The 18,613-nt window shown below is 40.8% G+C and overlaps 1 protein-coding gene across 10 annotated transcripts in view; it reads left to right on the top strand.

Moving 5' to 3' along the window:
• The window catches only part of PLD5 (phospholipase D family member 5), a 166,071-nt gene that overhangs the window by 114,606 nt on the left and 32,852 nt on the right, over nt 1–18,613 (top strand). For all 10 annotated transcript variants that reach the window (XM_061471155.1, XM_061471157.1, XM_061471159.1 and 7 more), the window contains one exon: nt 14,830–14,957. In XM_061471155.1, coding sequence (XP_061327139.1) covers nt 14,830–14,957 — 128 coding nt within the window. The remainder of the gene's footprint in view (nt 1–14,829; nt 14,958–18,613) is intronic.

An 18,613-nucleotide genomic window follows, 5' to 3' on the forward strand; every position in this document is an offset into this window, starting at 1 on the left:
TAGGTAGCTGTGCTCCCTTTCCAGAAATTTTGGCAGCCCATGCTTTCTCTTACATGCAAAAGTACTAACACAATCTCATCCTGAAAAGAGATGGAGCCTAACAGTACTACATAGCAGTCCAAAAAAACCAGGTTAATTTACTGACAGTGAATTTTGTCTTGTCCATTCATGCAGTTCCCATATGTTTCATATCCACTTGAAGCCTGTCTTCCTAGAACTGTGCCTTATTCATAGTAGTCTGTGAGGACTATCAAGCTACATAACACAGACACTTGGACTTCTGAAGTTGTGTACATTTTATTGCATTCTTCTAGCTCCTTTTGCTGCTTAGCTCAATTAATATATCTGCTTCAAACCTGCAATTAAAGTATTATGTGCTCAAAGTTATATGAGAAATTGTCAAAAGCCTCAGAGCATATCCAAATGAAGCTGACACTGTTTGACTACACCATTTGGTTTTGATTTGATGAATACTTTTGAAAGAATACTCAACCATGCCTACCCTTGGGTTGTTGCAACCAGCACAACTGTACCATGAAGTAAACTCGTGTGACAAATCTTGCCAGTTTATATGGCACTACTTACCAAGCTTTATCTTTGTAACAAGGTCTCGCCATGATCATGCTAATACTGGATCTATCTGGTAATATGCTATATCCACTTTCAAATTAACCTTAGGCTTCTACAGCACTTTGGTGTGTTGTGAAATTTACACAGCATTTTTGTTGGAAAGTGAATTACATTAAGCTTGTTCTAAAATTCAACTGGAAGAAAAGCTCCTAGAATGATATATCAGGCTACACTCCATCATTTCCAACTCTTAGTTCTTATCATTATAGAGTGATTGCCTCTAATGCTCATGCTTAAGAACAGAGTGCATTCAGCATCTTCTTCCTTTGGACAGAATATAAACTATATTCTGTCTGCGTCACTGATAAAGATGTTGAACAGCGCTGGTCCCAGTACCAACCCCTGAGTAATGCTACTTGTCATTGGTCTCCACTTGGGTGTTGAGCTGTTGACCACAACTTTTCGAGTGTGAATAAAATCATGTAAAAAGCCAGTATGATGATTGCAGTGTCAGGCTGTCAAAATGAACAGTTCCTAAGCAAAGGGTCACATAGCAATTCTCAGCTATAAGGCAATGAAACTAAAGGTCATTCTTCTGCACTGCTGGGGTTAGCAGAACCACACACTTACAGAGTGTAACAACTGAAACAAGCAGAGAATGATATTCCCCTGACTCTGTATATCCTTTTAGAAATTTGTAGGTTAAGGACTTGTCATGGAGTTCAGCAGGCTGTTGTGGTGTTGGGATAATTTTTCCTTTATTTTGTGCATTGCTTTTGAATCTGTATTTTTTTCATCCACAAAGCACTAGGCACAGTAGCAATGCATTCTGCAACTTCAGTATCCGTATTTCCTCAAAATCTTTTTGATTTACTGTATGTAGTTTTGCAATTTGCTTGCCTGAGCTTGATTTTACTTTTCTCTCTTTCCTTTTCTCAATCTGCTTACTGAAGGATGCCATTTTAACTCTAACCTTCTTTATCTTCTCTTTTATCTGTGCTTGCACCATGTCTTAGGAGAAGGGGTATCTGGTTTTGGTAGTCATATACATTTATGCTGAGCCTCTGTTAAAATGTTTCCAAGTATTGCCTGGAAAAGTGTAAAGATTTTTCTCTTTGGCTTTTGATTTTCTCCTGGCATAATTCCTTATGTTATGAAGGTCTTCTTTCTGAAATTAAATGTTACCAGAATGGGCCTGTAGGATGCAGATGATGTTGTTAGGAAGATAGTGAACTGGAGTACAGTGTGGTCATCCTCCATGGGGCTTTCTGATAGCTGCAGATTGAATCAGTACTATGCAATACTATGTATTGCTCAAAATAAATCAAGAGTAGCTTCTCAGCTTGTGCATTCTCTAATTGATCCATGAAGCAGTCATTTATGGTATGTAAAAATATATTCTCCATATCATGTCTGTTTGTACCATCAAGCTGTTTGCAGTTAGGATGCTGACTTTAGTTGATTATAACATCATTTTCTTCCCTATCAAATTCAATGCACGTGGATTCTCTATGCACTTGAAAGCATGTGTAGAATATTTTATTTCACTATCATTTTTATTGTCTCTTCTTTTGTTTTGAACATTGGTCAAGACTTCATCTGGGGACAAATTTGTCTCCTGTTTTCTTCCTGTGGTATTAACACTGGAATAAGAATGCTTCATGAATATTCAAGAGTAAATGTTCATGATGGTCACAAGAAATAGAGGAACACGTTAGTTCCCATTTTATAGATGAAGAAATAAGATGCAGGTGAGAGCCAGGATATCCACTTATTTTGATGTCAGTTTGTGCACACACAATCGGTTGCTTATTTTGGTTTCTTATTTTAAAGAGGGTAACACTGTGTAGCACTTAATATGTAGTGTCATTGTGAACAAGATTAGACCCCAAGGGCTCAAACTAACTCCTCAGAAAATGACGTGTGACAGCCCTGGCCTTTCTCTCTCATGCAGAGTGACTTTCTGGAACAACACCTGTGGTATCCAAATATTCTGGGTTGTTTCAAGCAACTAAAAATATAAGACTGTCCTTTTTTTGTTGAACCCTAGCCTTATTTACTCCGTACATTTTGTCTTTTGTAACACACAAAAGAGAGGTCCTACATCAGCAGTCCTTATTCTAAGGAGCTGATCCTCCCCTGCCAGCAGAGCTGTTTCCTGTCATATGACCCTGTTACAATCTAGTACAACTTTCAGATAGATCTTGCATGGTTTTCATATAGGAGTTGCCTGCTTGCCAGTGCGTTCAGTAACTTCATACCAATATTGAACCACGTTCACCATCAAATCTTTTATTATTTCCAGTTTACATGCACTTCTTAGTACAAATCTAATTGGTTTCTCTGTCTGTTTCTTGTCATGCTGCCCCACACTCTCATTGCTCAGGCTTTCCTGGGTTTGCATCCGGGTGGCTGTTTCAGGTGCAATTTTGTAGTAATGACAGCACTTTCTTCTGCTTAAGTGAAGCAATTGGCACCAAGTCCACATTGGGATTATTAGGACTAGAAGTGCACATGCTGTCTTCTGGCCTGGCTTTCATAGGGACCTCCATGTGCAGCTGCAAGCAGGCAAGTTATGCAGCCTCTGTCCTGTACCCTGCTGGCATCCCAGATGGCTCTCAGCTGGTCTGTATCTGTCTTTTATCGTTCTCAAGCTAATTCTGTCTGTCCTGTGTTGTTTGCAGAACAAAGTGAAGTCCTACAGACCTGGTTTTCTATCAGTTCAAAATGTCATAGGGGATAATATAGCTATATTCCTGTCTTTCACAGACATTTGCTGATATTTGCACTGGAGAAATAAGATGATACTTGTGGTCTAGTCCTCTGGTACATGAATATTCTCTATGATTTCAGTATGCTACCACTTTTATTGACTGTATATTGTGTGTGTCCTTGACTCTGCTAATAACATAGAATCTGTGGAGTTATGGTTTTAATTTTGCTTTCTACATTTCAAAAAGGCTGTTTGGATGAAAATGTGTGTTAAAAAGCTGCTAACTGACAAGCTATTGATTTGTATCCTCTGTGTATTTCATCAAAGACAAAGGATTTTTTCCTCACATGTATTTTTCCTCAGTATATTGTGTGGATTTTTCTGATTTTGACATGGGGGCATGTCCATTTGTCTCTTTCATATGTCTCCATTTTATTGTGCGAAACTTCTGCATGACCAAAATGCATCTGACATGCTGATCATAACAGTAATAAATCAACTGTGAGACTCTTTAGTCTGCTACAGCAGAGCTGCAGCGTCTATTCTGCATGCTTAATTTTATAAAAGAAGAAACTCTAAAAGTGCCTTATTCTTTTCAGAACCTTCGATCCATGATAAGAAACAAAAGCTCAGCTTCAGTTGTTGTTTGGACTAAGAAAGCAAAAGAAATTCCCGGAATCCCAATCTGCAACAACCATCAACAATCTTTCTCTACTTTTGCACTGTATATCATTAGTTAAAACCTGCAGGAGTTCTAGCACATAATAAGTAATGTTAGAACCAAACTGGGCACCCCAAAAATGTGGTTAGGCTTAAAACTCTGAAGAAAAAATACTTTTTCCTTTACAAAATTTATCCATAAAGGTTTGGAGAACACCTTGTGCTGCGCATGTAGTTAAAAACCAAAATATGTTCCTCAAGTAATTGGGCACTGGGGGAGTGAATGAATAACCAAATAAATATATATGATAAAACATATGAATGAGTAGGCAAGGGCAAGAGTAAAATGATGAACTGAGGATGAAGTGGAGGGGAGGAGGAATGACATGGGGGGAAATAGTGGGGAAAATTAAATGGAAGGAATGAATCAGATGGAAGGGCAAAACCAGAAAACTGAGTAATTTAAGAAAAGATCAGAAAAGAATGCTGGCAAAAGGTGAAGCATGTTCCTGGTGAGCTCGTGACAGTATAGGTGAAAAGAGAGAAAAATAATTGGAATTGAGATAGGAATTATCTGGGGGAAAAGATGTCAAAGGCCGACTTGGCAGGATAATAGGAAGGAATCAGAAGAAAGGTAAGGAAAGACGTTAGGAGAAAAGTGAGATCTTGAAAGAAATGGCTGCACCACTACAGACCCAGGTTAGTTTAGGCTGTGCTTCTGCTTTCCTTGTATTACCTTGGCCAGGTCAGCTAGTGTTCATGGCTTTTGGTAGCCTGGATATAATACTCTAGGGCTGCTCAGAGGATCAGTTAATGGAAGTACAGAAGAAAAATTAATTCTATTATGAAGGTATTATAAAACTAAAAAGCAGTAGCTAAGGACCAAATAATACTGCCCTGTGAGAAGGCATACTCTGTCCTCCCTTTATGCTTTCTCACCTTCCAGGACTGAGATTTCTCCTTCATGGGAAGGAAACCAACAGAACCTGAAGCAGAGCTACAGATGTCTGGGGACCACATTTGGGGAATGATTGCGCAAGTGTTATTGCTAATCAGCACCTTTAGAAGTGACTGTTGCCAATACTGATGATTCTAGAATATATGAATATCAGAATGAAATAATGGCAGGGGGGTTGGAACCAGATGATCTTAAGGTCCTTTTCAACCCTAACTATTCTATGATCAGTTAAAAAGAGAGACGGGGATAAATGGTCACTGCATTTTTGGTAGGTATTTAGCCTTGCTCATTCATAGACGGTTGTGATTCTAACTCCTCATGTATCAAGATGAAAAAATATCCCTGAATTCTTGGATGTTTCATCTAGGAAGTGTATAAACAAATCTAGTGCTTCATAATGCTAATCCAAGTAAAGAAAAGAGTCTTTGAAGGTGGGTGGGGTAAGCAGTGTGTGTGTTTACTAATCTTATATTTAAAATAGCCTTCTTTTATAGTAAAAATGTATGCAATTATAATTAGGCAAAGAAAGCAAGCCACAATCCAGCTTTAGTAATGCTTTTACTGATAGTATTATAGCCTTCCTTTAGGCGGTAATATGCTTTGTTGCCTGGTCAACTAAGAAAATTACTTTTTCCCAATTTCTAAAGCACTTTCATAGCTTCATCTAGTAAATGAACAGTCTACTCTCCAATAGCACAGGGAAAAAAAAAGATGGATTTTTAAGAAAATACTTGAACAAACTTTGTTGCACATTAGTTGTCTTACAGACTACTGAATCATCAGACTCACAAAACAGATTTATACACAGAAAATGCTATTTATAGGAATGCTGAGTTCTGCTAAGGGGAAAGAATTGAACTGATCATCAGTGCTCTCATGATTCAAAGTTTTATTCAAAATAATCTATGACTATTGATATGAAATACCTTAAATAGCTCAAAAAGAAGTAAAAAATTGATTGAAAAATCCTGATGGCAGAGTCAAGTCAGTGCAATATGAGGATTTCTCTCACTCTTGCAGCATCCAGCAGCAAAACCTGTTACAAAAGGCGTGAAATGTTTGCTGCTTTCAATAAAATTTATTAGAGGGAAAGGAAAAGCCATATGGATCTTTTCAATTTGCACAAAATTCCTGTGCACAGACTTTGTTTTTGTTTTGGTTTGGTCTAAAATGGGAGTCCTAAACTTTGTCCCAAACAATGAGGGTTTCGTATATATAAAAATATAGAAACCATAATTGATATAGATGAGGTTTTATATAGAAACATATATAGAACAGAATATACTTCAGAAGCCAAATCCAGGTGGAAAAGAGTAGAGTTGAAGCATGTCTGCTTTCCTGACTTGTTCTGTGTACTGAACTGTAGTGTTGGCTGCTTGCATTTGTGGGGTGCTTACTTATCAAATATCTACTGGGTGGCAACATGTACCTCCCAAGGACGTGGTGACACGGATGTGTCTTAGATAAGAATAGAATACATTTCCAGTGGAAAATGTAGAATGTAAAATTCTACAGTAACAAAAATCTTAAGAAATCGAGTGCACACCATAGGGCTTAAGAAAAAGTGAGAAGAATGGAAAAAACTATTACAGTGCAAATAATAAAAACCTGTGGGGTTAACAAGGTGAATTTACTTGTAAAAATCATGTTGTTATATAGTCTGCATTAGAGAAAGGGGTATCAGGCTTCAAATCCTGTTTCTAAATACTGGGGGGGGGGGGGGTTAACATGGATGGGCTGCACTGCATTTAGTGGTTTTCTTCATAGAATCTCAGTGCTTTATGGATGCTTTATGCCCTCTGTCTCCTGGGTGAAAAAGAGAAAGCCAAGAGTTTGCTCTGGAAACTGGTTTTACATCTTTGGGGGGACCAAAGGTCTGTAGTTATATGAATGTCTTCCTTGTCTGCAGTCTAAAATTCTATGCATAGGTTAATTAAACGTGTCCACATGTGATTAATCAACTGAGCTACCTGCTATTCGCAGGGAAGCTCATGTAGAGTGTGCTTGTGCTTACCTATTCTGTGGGTCAAGAGGAGACCTTTTATCCCTAGGCTGTCAGATGTCATAGTTTGCTCACCTTGCAATTAAAATGGGCCTTTGGCTTTTTGTCAGTGAGTCAGAAATTATGCATAGCTGGGTGCGTAAGTATTACAAAGAAATACTGTCACGCCTCTTTTTCATCTCTCCTGTGACATGGATTGGGAAGCCTTTTGCTTATATGTGTTTTTTCTGCTGAGTAAACCAAAAGTGTCCAGCAGGCAGTGCAAATATGTTCACGTGGGTGAAAGCTAAAACATTCCTATATTGAACTCTGTAAGCAGCAGGGTACTTAGCTGAGAAATCGGTATTTTAATTACTTAAACTAGCAACAAAGGCCAACATTTGACATCTCCAAAGCCACTGTAAAAGCATATTTAGATAAACATTACCTTGAGAACTAGCTCCCAATATGTCACTGAAGTTAAAGAAGGAATTGAAAGAAATTAATTTTGACCTTTCCTTTGTTCTCGGGAATCTGCCATCCTGCATCCAGTGGTCAAACCCTGCACGCACGAGAGTCCCTCACAGGTCTTTTCTGGTACTTCTGTGTCACCGTGGACCCCTGTGTAAGCATATGGGAAATGTCATCCCAGGCAAATGCCAGCGTTGCCCTCCTATCTGCTTTGTTTGCATCAGGCAAATGGTTATACAAGATAAAAGGCAAACAAATACTCAGGCTTGCCACTGGGAATTTCTGAGGCTTGATTTTTGAGAGGAATGGAGGCTGTGATTACACAGGCATACCTTTAAATGGCAGCACTGGCATAAGCAGCTCCTGCATCTTGTGCCCCCAGCCACAAGCCACTTGTTTGGACACTTGTGCTGTGCCTTCAGATGCGTCAGAAAAATTGTTTACTGCCAAATGGTGAGCTGGGCTAGTGAATAGTTCTGCATTTGAAACAACTATTTTTATTTATTTTTAATTTGGATGCCATTCCTGATCCAGTTCATCCCTTGGACCCCAATAAATGCTGGTTGGGCATGGCTGAGAAGAGGAAGGAGAAAGGCTGCTGAAAATGAGATCTGTGCATGCCACTGTTACTGGGGAGTTTTGTTGTTTGTGGTTTTGTTATGTTTTTAACCGTGCTGGTTGTAATTCTGTAACGCTTTGTTTTCAGTCAGAGAGATAGGGGGTTTTAATGCTCATTTCTCAGCATTTCTTTTTCTTCCTGCTCCCTCCTGCCCCCACACTCATCTCCTGGATTCCTCAGCTGTGTGAACAGGGCAGTTTCTGAGGCTGTGCTGGGTCACAGAAATTATTTTAATCTACTGACGGAGTGAAAAATAAAGTAAAAACACAGTGGTCAGTGTCGAGGTTATTTGCTCTCCCTGATCGTGCAGGACAGATCCTGGCGGCACGTTACAGCCTGCTGCAGGGAAGGGAGTCAGACAAGAAGCTGGCTGAGTGCCTGGAGAGGGGGCTGGGAAGTCAGCCGGCAGCCACAGAGACCTGTCTTCTCACACCCGCCGCTCCACAGGGAAATCCTTGGCTGTAGCCCGCCTGCTCAGGGAAGGTGTCTCGTAGCAACCTGTCTTCCAAGCTCCAGCCGGGCATGGGACCGTGCCAGTGGAGATGGGCAGGGAGCGTTTTCTGGGTGGTCTCCCTGAACCACCCGCCCATGCCACAGCCCCGGGTACGTGGGCCCATGCGTTGCCATTCCACTGGGTGCGTGTCTGACCGGAGCGGGCCGTGGAGCTGCAGCGTCACATTCCTCTCCTGCGCGCTGGTTTCCTCAGAATTACCTTTGTGTCAGTGACCTCAGGTGCTCTAAAATAAGGCAGTGAGCGTTGCAGAAATTTTTCATGAAAAATTTGTATTTCAGAAGCGGGCTCGTTTTACCATAAGCAGCATTAACTTTGGGAGCCAGTGTTGTTTTGAGAAGCTGTGTGTACACTTAGTTCATGGTTTACTGGAAGTAAAATATGGTTTATTGGGAGTGAGTGGGAATTTCATTCAGAGAGAAAGACCTGTTTGTCGTGCAGGTAGCTTGAGTGCTACAGTTTGAGACAGGCCAAGGTGGTGTGAATATAAATTGTATTGTGAAGGCTTTCTGGAGATTGCTCGGGCTTGTACTAAAATGTAGTTTATTTGAGTAACTATGATTTCCTTTTCTCTGTGTGTGGCCATTGCAGACAGGGCTGCTGAAGAAAAGGCAGCAAGGTTTTTATTGTACAGTTTTTATAAAGTCATGATGGGCACATAATCCCAGAGTGGCAGGGTTCCGGCCTGGCAGTTTTTGAAGAGGAGAGGGGCGGTGAATGTGAGGAGCAGCGGGGAATGTAAAGGAAAGAGCTGATTCAAAGTTAAGGTACTACCATTAGAGATTTCCCTAAAAGTCCTTGAGTGTTCTCTCTTTAAGTCTCAACCATTAATCCTTCTGGGACCAGGCAGACTTTAAATTGCATTTCAAATCCAATATTCCATAAGGAGCACAGAAGCAGTAAATTGTCTAGTTTGTCTTGTAATCATGTAGAGACGTAAAAATAACTTTGTTGTCAAGTTGTGCATTCCTCTGCTTTTGTACTTTTCCTCCTCTGAGTGCTGAGAGGTCACACTAATGGGGCTTCTGGAAGACCTCCAGACTTTTTGCAATCAGTCGAGAAAAAAGCACGGAAATTCTTGGGGAGATGATCCTCTGCCTGGGTCACTTGTGCCTGCCCAGTATGAGACAGCTACCCTGCCATGTGTGAGCAGAGTATGGAAAACTCTGGGGCTTTGTCTTTTCATTCATGGGTGTACTTTGTGCTAAGTCCTGAAATTGAAAGCAAATAGATAAAATGAAAGTATCTATTGCAAAGTGTAGGGCAGGAGACATACACTCTGTATCTGTATGTATGCACATCCATATCCTAGTGAGCAAATTATATTTTAAACAATAAGTAAGTTTAGGACCTGGGGTAATAAAGGATATTTTGTTGATCGTTCTGAGCACATGGTGATTAACTGCTTCTGTATTGATCTGAAAACTCAGGTTAGCTGAAAGAATACAGCAGGTCTATGGCACAGTGGCAAGCGCTGCGTGTGCTTTCCCCCCAGCCACACAGTAGCCCCCCAAAGAGGCTGTGCAAGATGCTGTGTAGGCTGCTGGAGCACCAGCTGTGCTTAAGGGTACTTGTGCTTGTGAGCTGTAGGGTTCGTGGTGTGGATTGGTTAAGTCTGCTCTCAACTCTGGCTTGAGGCCCCACTCCAAAGGGTACAGATCAAAACCTATGTCTTTGTGTGACAAGTGACTGTCAGCAGTGGGGTGGAACAAAGAGGCCACAGCTCCCATTCTCAGACTCCTTTTTAAAGGTCTCATTACTTGGAGTATTTGCTTGGGAATACACAGAATGAAGAGATGGGTAAAAAAACAGTGCTGTGAATAAAGCATATGGACATGGTGATGAGGGGAGAGAAAGGACAGCAAGAATGGGGTAAGCAGAGGAGGGCAGCTGTTCCTACTGTGGCCAGCTTCGTGATGATGTGGGGAATGGTGGCAGGAATATGTGCAGGATGTGGTGCAGAAGCATTTGGCAGGTTCAAACTGCAGTCACACAAGAGAGCTGCAAGTGCTGCTTTCATTGGCCATACTCATTTCATATAGTAGCACTTCCTTGTATCCAGCTGTCCCTTCTTTGTGACCCCTCCACAATCTCCCCAATCCTACCGATAGTCCTGTGTAGCTCCCCCTGCCCCTGTGTGCTCCCACTTCCAGTGCCTGCTGTGCCTCTGCAGTCTGCACTTGACAAGCTCCTTTTCCCCAAAATGGGGAAGGAGAGGCATTCAGAAGCCCCTGTTTATCTCCTCCACCTTTAGAACTCTCCCCTTCCTAGCAGGGGGTAGCAGAGCCCAGCCTGGGTCCATGACCCAGAGCAGTGCACGATGCACAGTCCCAAAACATGCTGTCAGATCATGTGACTCCATTTCTTTCCACGTTCTTTCCTGCTCCAGCACTGTTTCCTACTGTCAAGGCTAATGAGGTCAGGGCTTTTGGTGCTTTCCTCATCCTTGCTCTGTCTGTTGTGAATCACAGCATTGAATAGCATTGCTCATGCTGCAACTTCCCAGATACCTCTGTCTGACCCTCCTCTCAATCTTCAAGTCCTTCTTCTTTCCCGTTTTTCTTTCTCCGTGGTTTTAAAACCACTATAGTGAAAGAAACAAAGTTGTGAAGACAGAAGGCCAATTTTAGCCGTGGTACAAGCAAAGGCAGCTTCTGTTTCTTGGGCGTTATGTTTGCTAACTCCAGAGTGAGTTTAGCCTGTAACTGGTGCTGTTGAAAGCTGTTGCAGGCAGACTTTGCATGTTTCCTTTCAAGGCAGCTGTGATAATAGCAGCCTGTACAATTGCTCTTTCTAGGTCTTCTTTACAAATATGATTTCCCGTATCCACCAGAGAGGTGATTTGGCTCAGTGATGTTGCCTTTGTACCAGGAGAAGCTGGTACTGCTCACAGGAGCTGGATCCAAAGCCTTCTGCTACACCTTCTGCAGACTGTTGCATAAACCTGGATGTGGAGGCTGAGTGGCAGCCCTGTGAGCCCCAGCCTCCTGCAGTCTCACAAGAGGAAGAGTCTCCAAGTTTGTGTAGCTGCCTGGTGACCCACAGCTAGCATATGCCACAGCACAGGTGCACCAGGATGCGCTTCATACAGTTTTACATGGCAGAGTGTGTATGTGATGAGCAGTTGATTTAAGTCTCATGCTAACAGCTTAGCGGTTTTGCTCAAATACATAGAAAAGGTCCCAGCCTTAAGCTCCTGTTCTCGAAGACAAGCTTGCCCTGTAGCCTTCATGACATTTTTAGTGGAGTATCTGACAGCAGGCAGCTAGACCAAACACGGTGTTGCAAGCCTGGAAATGTAAATAGCACTTGCTTGTGCCATCCTTCTTTGGGATTACTTTGGGGTCTGGATTTTGGAAATGGATGAAAAGTCAGTCTTTTTGCAATACTACTACTGTCTTCTGTTTTCTTCTGCCATTATGAAACAAAGCAAGAGGCAGTCTTAAGTGGCAGCCTGGCACCTCACAGGGGCTGTGTTCCCATCACATGAAGAAGGTCCAGGCTCTCGATTGCAGGGTCCCCTCTGTGCATCCTAGAGTGCATCAGTCATCTCCCTTATAGAGTACAAAACCTTCCCACCTAGAAGAAAAAGTACTCAGGGAAATGTATGTCTTAAAGCATGCTTTGATCCCTACCGTGATCTTTTCCTGCAGAAAGACAGCAATCTGGCCCGTCCTTTTGAATGCACAATTTTATGGAACAGGAAAATCCCCTTGAGTTTTTTAAGCAACAGCACTGGTTTTCTCTAAGATCTCACCCTGCAGTTTAATTTTCAGTGGAACAAAATTCTTAGATCGATTTTTTTTTTTTTTTTTTTTTTTTTTTAAGAATCTGGCATCTTTATTGGCAATCAAGCCTACAAATTGTGCCTTCTGGTGAACTCAGCAGACCCACAGCTTTGTGTAATTGAGACTGCAGCATGATAGAGAGTTCTGTTATGGCTTCACATATTGATCAGTCTGACTTAATTTCCTCATGGTTCCTGGACCACGCTAGGGATGATGCATTATGTTGAAGGCCTGATAAGCCTGTTTGAGCAAAACATCTCAAGGGGTTCTGGAACAGAGGCAATTACCAATACTGATACGTGTTTCCTTTCATCAAAAATTAAGGGCTCATTAATAGGCTGCACAGCAGCTGCTGTTTGCAACACATGACTTTTTTCTAATTAAGTTGGAGATACTCTTTCGTCAGCCATATGAGTTGGCTGTTTCCAGAAGGAAAAGAAATTGGGTCCCAGGATTTGATTTTAATGATATGTATGATAGCAGTATCTCCTGCACTGCTGTGTTCACTGTTTTGGTAATTGAAGCTTAGGTTGTATTTAAGAGCGATAGTCCCATCCTACTGCTTAAACTACGCACGCCCACAAATCTTGGTGTTTTACAACTTCTGAATTTTGTGTCAGGTTACTGATGGTGTCTGCTGATTACTGGGTAGATGGATTCCTGTTGTAACTTTGGCAGTCAGCATTTTTGTTCAGCAGTGGATATGTTAAAAATGTTTTTAAGCCGTGTTTATTTTAGGCTCTGAGATTTGAGAAGGAAGCTCACTGTTGTTTCTGGCTGTTTTACCTTCTCTCAGCAAAAATCCTAACATTTCATTTTTAACCTATTTGATGTAGGTGTGTTGTGGGTGTCAAATTCATACTGCTATTTTATGTTGCAAATTAGATGCATGGAAAGAAAATATGATCAAGGCAAACTGCTATGTTAAACTTGATTTTAAACAGTTTTCAGATAAGCAGCTAGAAGTTTAGTGCCTCACAGAATCATTTTTCATAGCTAGTAGGAGTTGCTTTTGTTTTGTTTATTCATCAGAAAATAATGTAACCATTTAACACCAGCTATAGCATTTTCTGATTTCTTTTCCATTTGACACACATTATCTCTTTAATTAGTAGTTCTGCTCATTAATGCATGGAATGAAAGTCAGAAGCAATTTTCCAAGGAACATTGGCAAATACTGCTGGTTTTAAGCATAGATGAATGTGGATACGTACATTCATGGGTGATTACCTAGGAAAAAGTGGAAAGGTAGCTGGGTTGCAGAAAATATACAACACTTGAACCACATTCTGTAACTTATTCAAAATCTATGATGTGTGTCTGGTGCTAAATGAAAAGTGTTCCTTACCTGATTTTTCTTCTTTTCTTGATGTCTGAACTTCTAGAAGCATTTCTTCAAGTGAGAATTACAGTTTTCATTATAAAAAAAGAAATATTTAGTACTGGTAACTGTTCCTTAAAGTTGTGAGTCAAGTGTTTCTTAGGAGGTCAGAAACATGAAATTAGATGAAAAGAAACATTTTAGTTCTCTAGGTAAAGCTGGAATTCTTTTGAAGTTGTGACTCATATCCAGCCATTACTGGAATTCATGGTACTGATCCCATGGGTACAAGATCCCATGAATATTTAATGGAAGATGGCTGGTACCATTACTGCCCTCCAGGCTGCTGTTTATAGTCACTTCTCTTCCCTAGATACTGTCGTGACTAAAATGTGAGGATGAGTGGGTTACTCTAAATTACCTTTAGCAATGATTAATTCAGATTAATCACCTAGTCTTACAAACACTGGAGCACTGAAAGAACAATAATGGTGTGAGAAATCCCCTAAATTTACCTAGTATTAAACATATTCTGGATGCAAACATACTGATAGGACCAATTCAGACATTCCTACTGATGTGATAAAGCCAATGTGCTTTTACCTGACAGGTAGCTCCTTTGATTTCAGTGGCCTACAAACCTTATTAAGACTGTGCAGTTCAAAGTGGTAGGTTGAATGTCACAGATTAGCAGGATCAAGAGCAGTTTCAGCATATGTTAGGCCTTTGCTTACTTCCTCACTCCTTAGCTGTCCACCGGTGTTCCTCTTGTCAGAGTCTGTTCCATTCAACCGCCCACCATAGGCTACCTGCTCCAACCACTGCACAGGGGAAAGGAGCAGAGTCTGCTTTTTAGGGAGGCGTTGTATTTTGGCCTGTATTTTAAAGGTCATTATTATAACATGTAGCAGGTTTGAGTTACAGAATGGACCTTTAAAAATAAACTATTTTTAGGAACATGGAGTGCTGGAAAAAAACAGCAGTTATTTGGTTCTAAAATGGAAGAAACTTAAGTAAACATGGCAATGTTCCCTAGACCTGCTTTTCTGAAATATATGTTAATGTTTTAAACGGTGGGACAGTAACACTATTTATCATTAGTTTTAAATCTTAATGGTACATTTAATTGCCTCCCCCACTAGTTTTGGAAGCTGAAGCCCTGAAATGTGAATTGGGGTTTTTCTAATAATGTACACTATGCTATTTTGAATTGTGCTATTTATCTTTTAATCTCTAGGTGCTGAAGTGTTGTATATGAACATGTCAGCATATAATGAAGGTCGGCTTCAGTCATCTTTCTGGATTGTTGATAAACAGCACGTGTATATTGGAAGTGCCAGCCTAGACTGGAGATCACTGGGACAGGTAATGTAATTGAAAAAGTAATCCTATACCTTTTGAGTGTATAATGAGGAGAAAAAGTAATGTCTTGAGGCCAGCAAGATGGATAGCTTGCTTTTTCTGATAGTTTGCTGGCAAAAATGCCAGCATCAAAAACTGCACTGCCACGGTTTTGATGACTTCTGTGTTGGCAAAAGTGTATTACTATAAATTTTACTTTTCATTGGAATAGCTATCCTTAACAGTTCTCCTCTGAGTTAAATTTAAAAAAAAAAAATGATTGCCCCTATTGATTTCTCTGATTTTGTTGTTTCAGGATTGTAAGTTCTGGTTTACTTCTTATTTGCCTTCTGTGGGTATCTGTAGTTTCCTTCTTTCTGCAACAGTCTCCAGATTAACAGCTATCATATTCATTTTGACTACATACCGCTGATTCAGTGAGGCTGCTGTTGGTCATGCTTAGGGAGTGGAACCTCAGTAACTGAAATGCACAACAGAAAGGAAAAAGCTGCAGTCCTATGTAGTTATTGGTTGCAGTAAAGAAAGCTTGCTTTCTAAATATGAGCAGAATCTTGGAAGCACATGAATAATTTTGAACATGGCCTCTAAGGATCTTGTAAAGGAGGAGGTGTGTGTTGGTTGTATTGAAGGTTTTAAATGTTGTTTTGAGCTGAGACTGAAAGTCTGAATAAAACCAAATCAACCATTTTGGTAAAGAATAAATAAATTTTCATTGTTCCTATGTCTATTTACTTATTTAGGTTACTTTATGAACATTTACAAAGGAGTCTGGAATACCGGTAGAAAATAGGATGTTGTTAGCAAATCACAGAATCTTGGCGAGATTATGTTGTATTTTTGCAACACATAGTTTAGGTTCTTGGACAGTTTAGAAATCAAGTGTTTATACATTGCTGTACCTCATGAGCTAAAATGTTTCATGTCATGACAAAATAGCTCTTCACAGAACTATTTGGCTTTTAAATACTTTAGCTTTGAAGCCACTTCTAATTGGATTTTGAGTAATGGTGATAAATAATAAATGTGGAGAAAAGAAGCAATCTATTTCATAGATTATTGTTATATTTAATAATGTGTTTATGATCTTCATCACAGATGCTACAATACCTCATAGGCTTGGTCTTCTCACAGTGAAGTAAATCTTAATTCTTGTAACATACCCATGTTAAACTTTGATACCAGTTCTTTTGTGGGCCAGTGTTTCAAATGTGATTCCTCACTGTTAATTTGATATCTCTTATTTCTGTATTAATTTGGACATTTCATCCTGTTGTCATATAACAGAATATTTTTATATGTACTGATAAGATGATGCTCAGAATAGTATCTGTACAGAGCAAGAAGAAACCTCTGTGAATTGCAGTTAAAGAGAATCTACTTCCAATTGGTTGAGAAACGTATGCTGGGATTTCAGAAGAGCCCAAGGAAATTAGGTCCTTGTCTTCTGCTGACATCAGATATGAGTATCCAGTTCCCTTACCCCAGTTACAGGTTAATAAATCAGGGCAACTGCCAAAGAGATCTGATATACAGTCCTAAAATAATAATCTCTCTTAACTTTTTACATAAGAGGCAAAATAAGCAAAGAACTTGGTCATTTTATTCTGAGTGCTTTCCTCAAGGACAGTATTTTGCATGTGCATGGGACCTAACCTTAAAACCCGTGGTGAACCAAACCCTTACTGGGGAAACACATCTCCCATGGGCTCTCATTATCAGAGTCCCAGTGCAGCTGCAAATGAGGGATCAGGCCAATCTTCTCTCAAATCAGCCTAAATGAGTACGGTCTGAGTTTAACTGGGAAATAGAAGAGCAGATAGTGCCAAGCCTGTCAAGACCCATGCCCTTGCCCTTGCCATTGCACTGCCTTCCGTAGCAGGGTAAGGGGCTTCTGCAGTTTTGCTGGGGGACGCAGGGAATTCACTGCAGATGCTGCTTTGCAATTCCTGTTATATCTTGGTTTACCTGCAGGGAAAGGACTGGGAAAAGGCAGACTGGGCTGTTGATTAGTCACATATGGTCTCTTCAAAAGCTCATATGACTTCTAGAGAAACAGAACTTGTGGTTATTGAATCAGCAAACCACTTTGGCCAGTATTACTAAACCTTGACAGCAGATAAACAGAATAAAGCATGTCTCTGCTAATGTAGAAACATATGGTAGTTTGGCCTATCAAGCACAGCAGTTGTCTTCTTACTCAAACAAAACATCTAGTATGAGTCAGTCACCTTGTAGATAACAATGTCTCATTATTCTAGCTTATATTTCAAAGGCCAGGTTGGACAAAGCCTTGGGTGACATGGTTTAGTGTGAGGTGTCCCTGCCCATGGCAGGGGTGCTGGAACTAGATGATCTTAAGGTCCTTTCCAACCCTAACTATTCTATGATTCAGCAGCACAGTTCCAGTGTGAATTATGTGAGTGCATCCGGTTTTGTATCTAATATCTGAAATGCAATGTCACTTAAACTTGTAACTGTGTGCGATTGTCATACCTTTTCAGATGCCTTCCCTTGTACTTTCTACGTGCATGTTTATTGCTTTCTCTGTACTGAAACTTTGCATACATTCAGGACAGTACACTGAGTAATTCTTATAGGAGCACCTACCTGCTTCACTGGTGTGGCATTTTTACTAGGGATGCAGCAGATCTCCATTGTATTTCACCCTAGGCAATAGTCCCAGAGCCTTCCTACTTCCTACTGTAGTGGATATAGAAATGCTTCTGTAACATAGCAGTACACAGCATTTAACATAGAGCAACTCAGCATGATAGAGAATATTTATGCAAGGTTACTGGGATAGCTATAACTGGAGTTCATGCTTTTTTTGTTCCTTTGGAGGTGGGAGGGGGAAGAGGAACAAAGTTGTTAGCATCATTCTTTTCTTGGGAGCCTAAGTCTAAAGCTGAAATAGTAATTTAACTTTTAACAGCTCCATAGAAAGCAACATCAATGTGGAGGAAAATGGAGGAATCAGGCACAGTCAACAACATAGGTTCATGAACGACAGGTCCTGCTTGAACAACCTGATCTCCTTCTACGATAAAGTGACCTACCTGGTTGATGAGGGAGAGGCTGTAGACATTGTCTGTTTGGACTTAAGTAAAGCATTTGACACTGTCTCCCACAGCGATCTCGTGGAGAAATTGGCTGCTCATGGTCTGGATAGGTGGATTCTTCGCTGGGTTGGAAACTGGCTGGATAGTCAAGCCCAAAGAGTGGTGCTAAATGGCATGACATGTAGTTGGCAACTGGTACTAGTGGTGTCCCTCAGGGCTCGGTGTTAGGGCCAGTGTTGTTTAATATCTTCATTGATGATCTGGATGAGGGGATTGAGTGCACCCTCAGTAAATCTGCAGATAACACCAAGTTGGCTGGGAGTGTTGATCTGCTGAAGGATAGGAAGGCTCTGCAGAGGGATCTGACCAGCCTGGATCGATGGGCTGTAGCTGATGGTATGAGGTTCAACACGGCAAAGTGCCAGGTCCTGTATTTGGGCCACAATAACCCCATGCAACATTCCAGGCTTGGGGAAGAGTGGCTGGAAAGCTGCTCGGCAGAAAAGGACCTGGGGGTTCTGACTGATGGCTGCTGAACATGAGCCAGCTTGTGCCCAGGCAGCCAAGAAGGCTAACAGCATCCTGGCCTGTATCAGCAGT

Source organism: Pezoporus flaviventris, unplaced genomic scaffold (genome assembly GCF_033815535.1).
Source record: "Pezoporus flaviventris isolate CSIRO_AGI_PZ_B2104156 unplaced genomic scaffold, CSIRO_AGI_Pfla_v1 ptg000066l, whole genome shotgun sequence".
In the NCBI taxonomy this organism is placed as follows: Eukaryota; Metazoa; Chordata; class Aves; order Psittaciformes; family Psittacidae; genus Pezoporus; species Pezoporus flaviventris.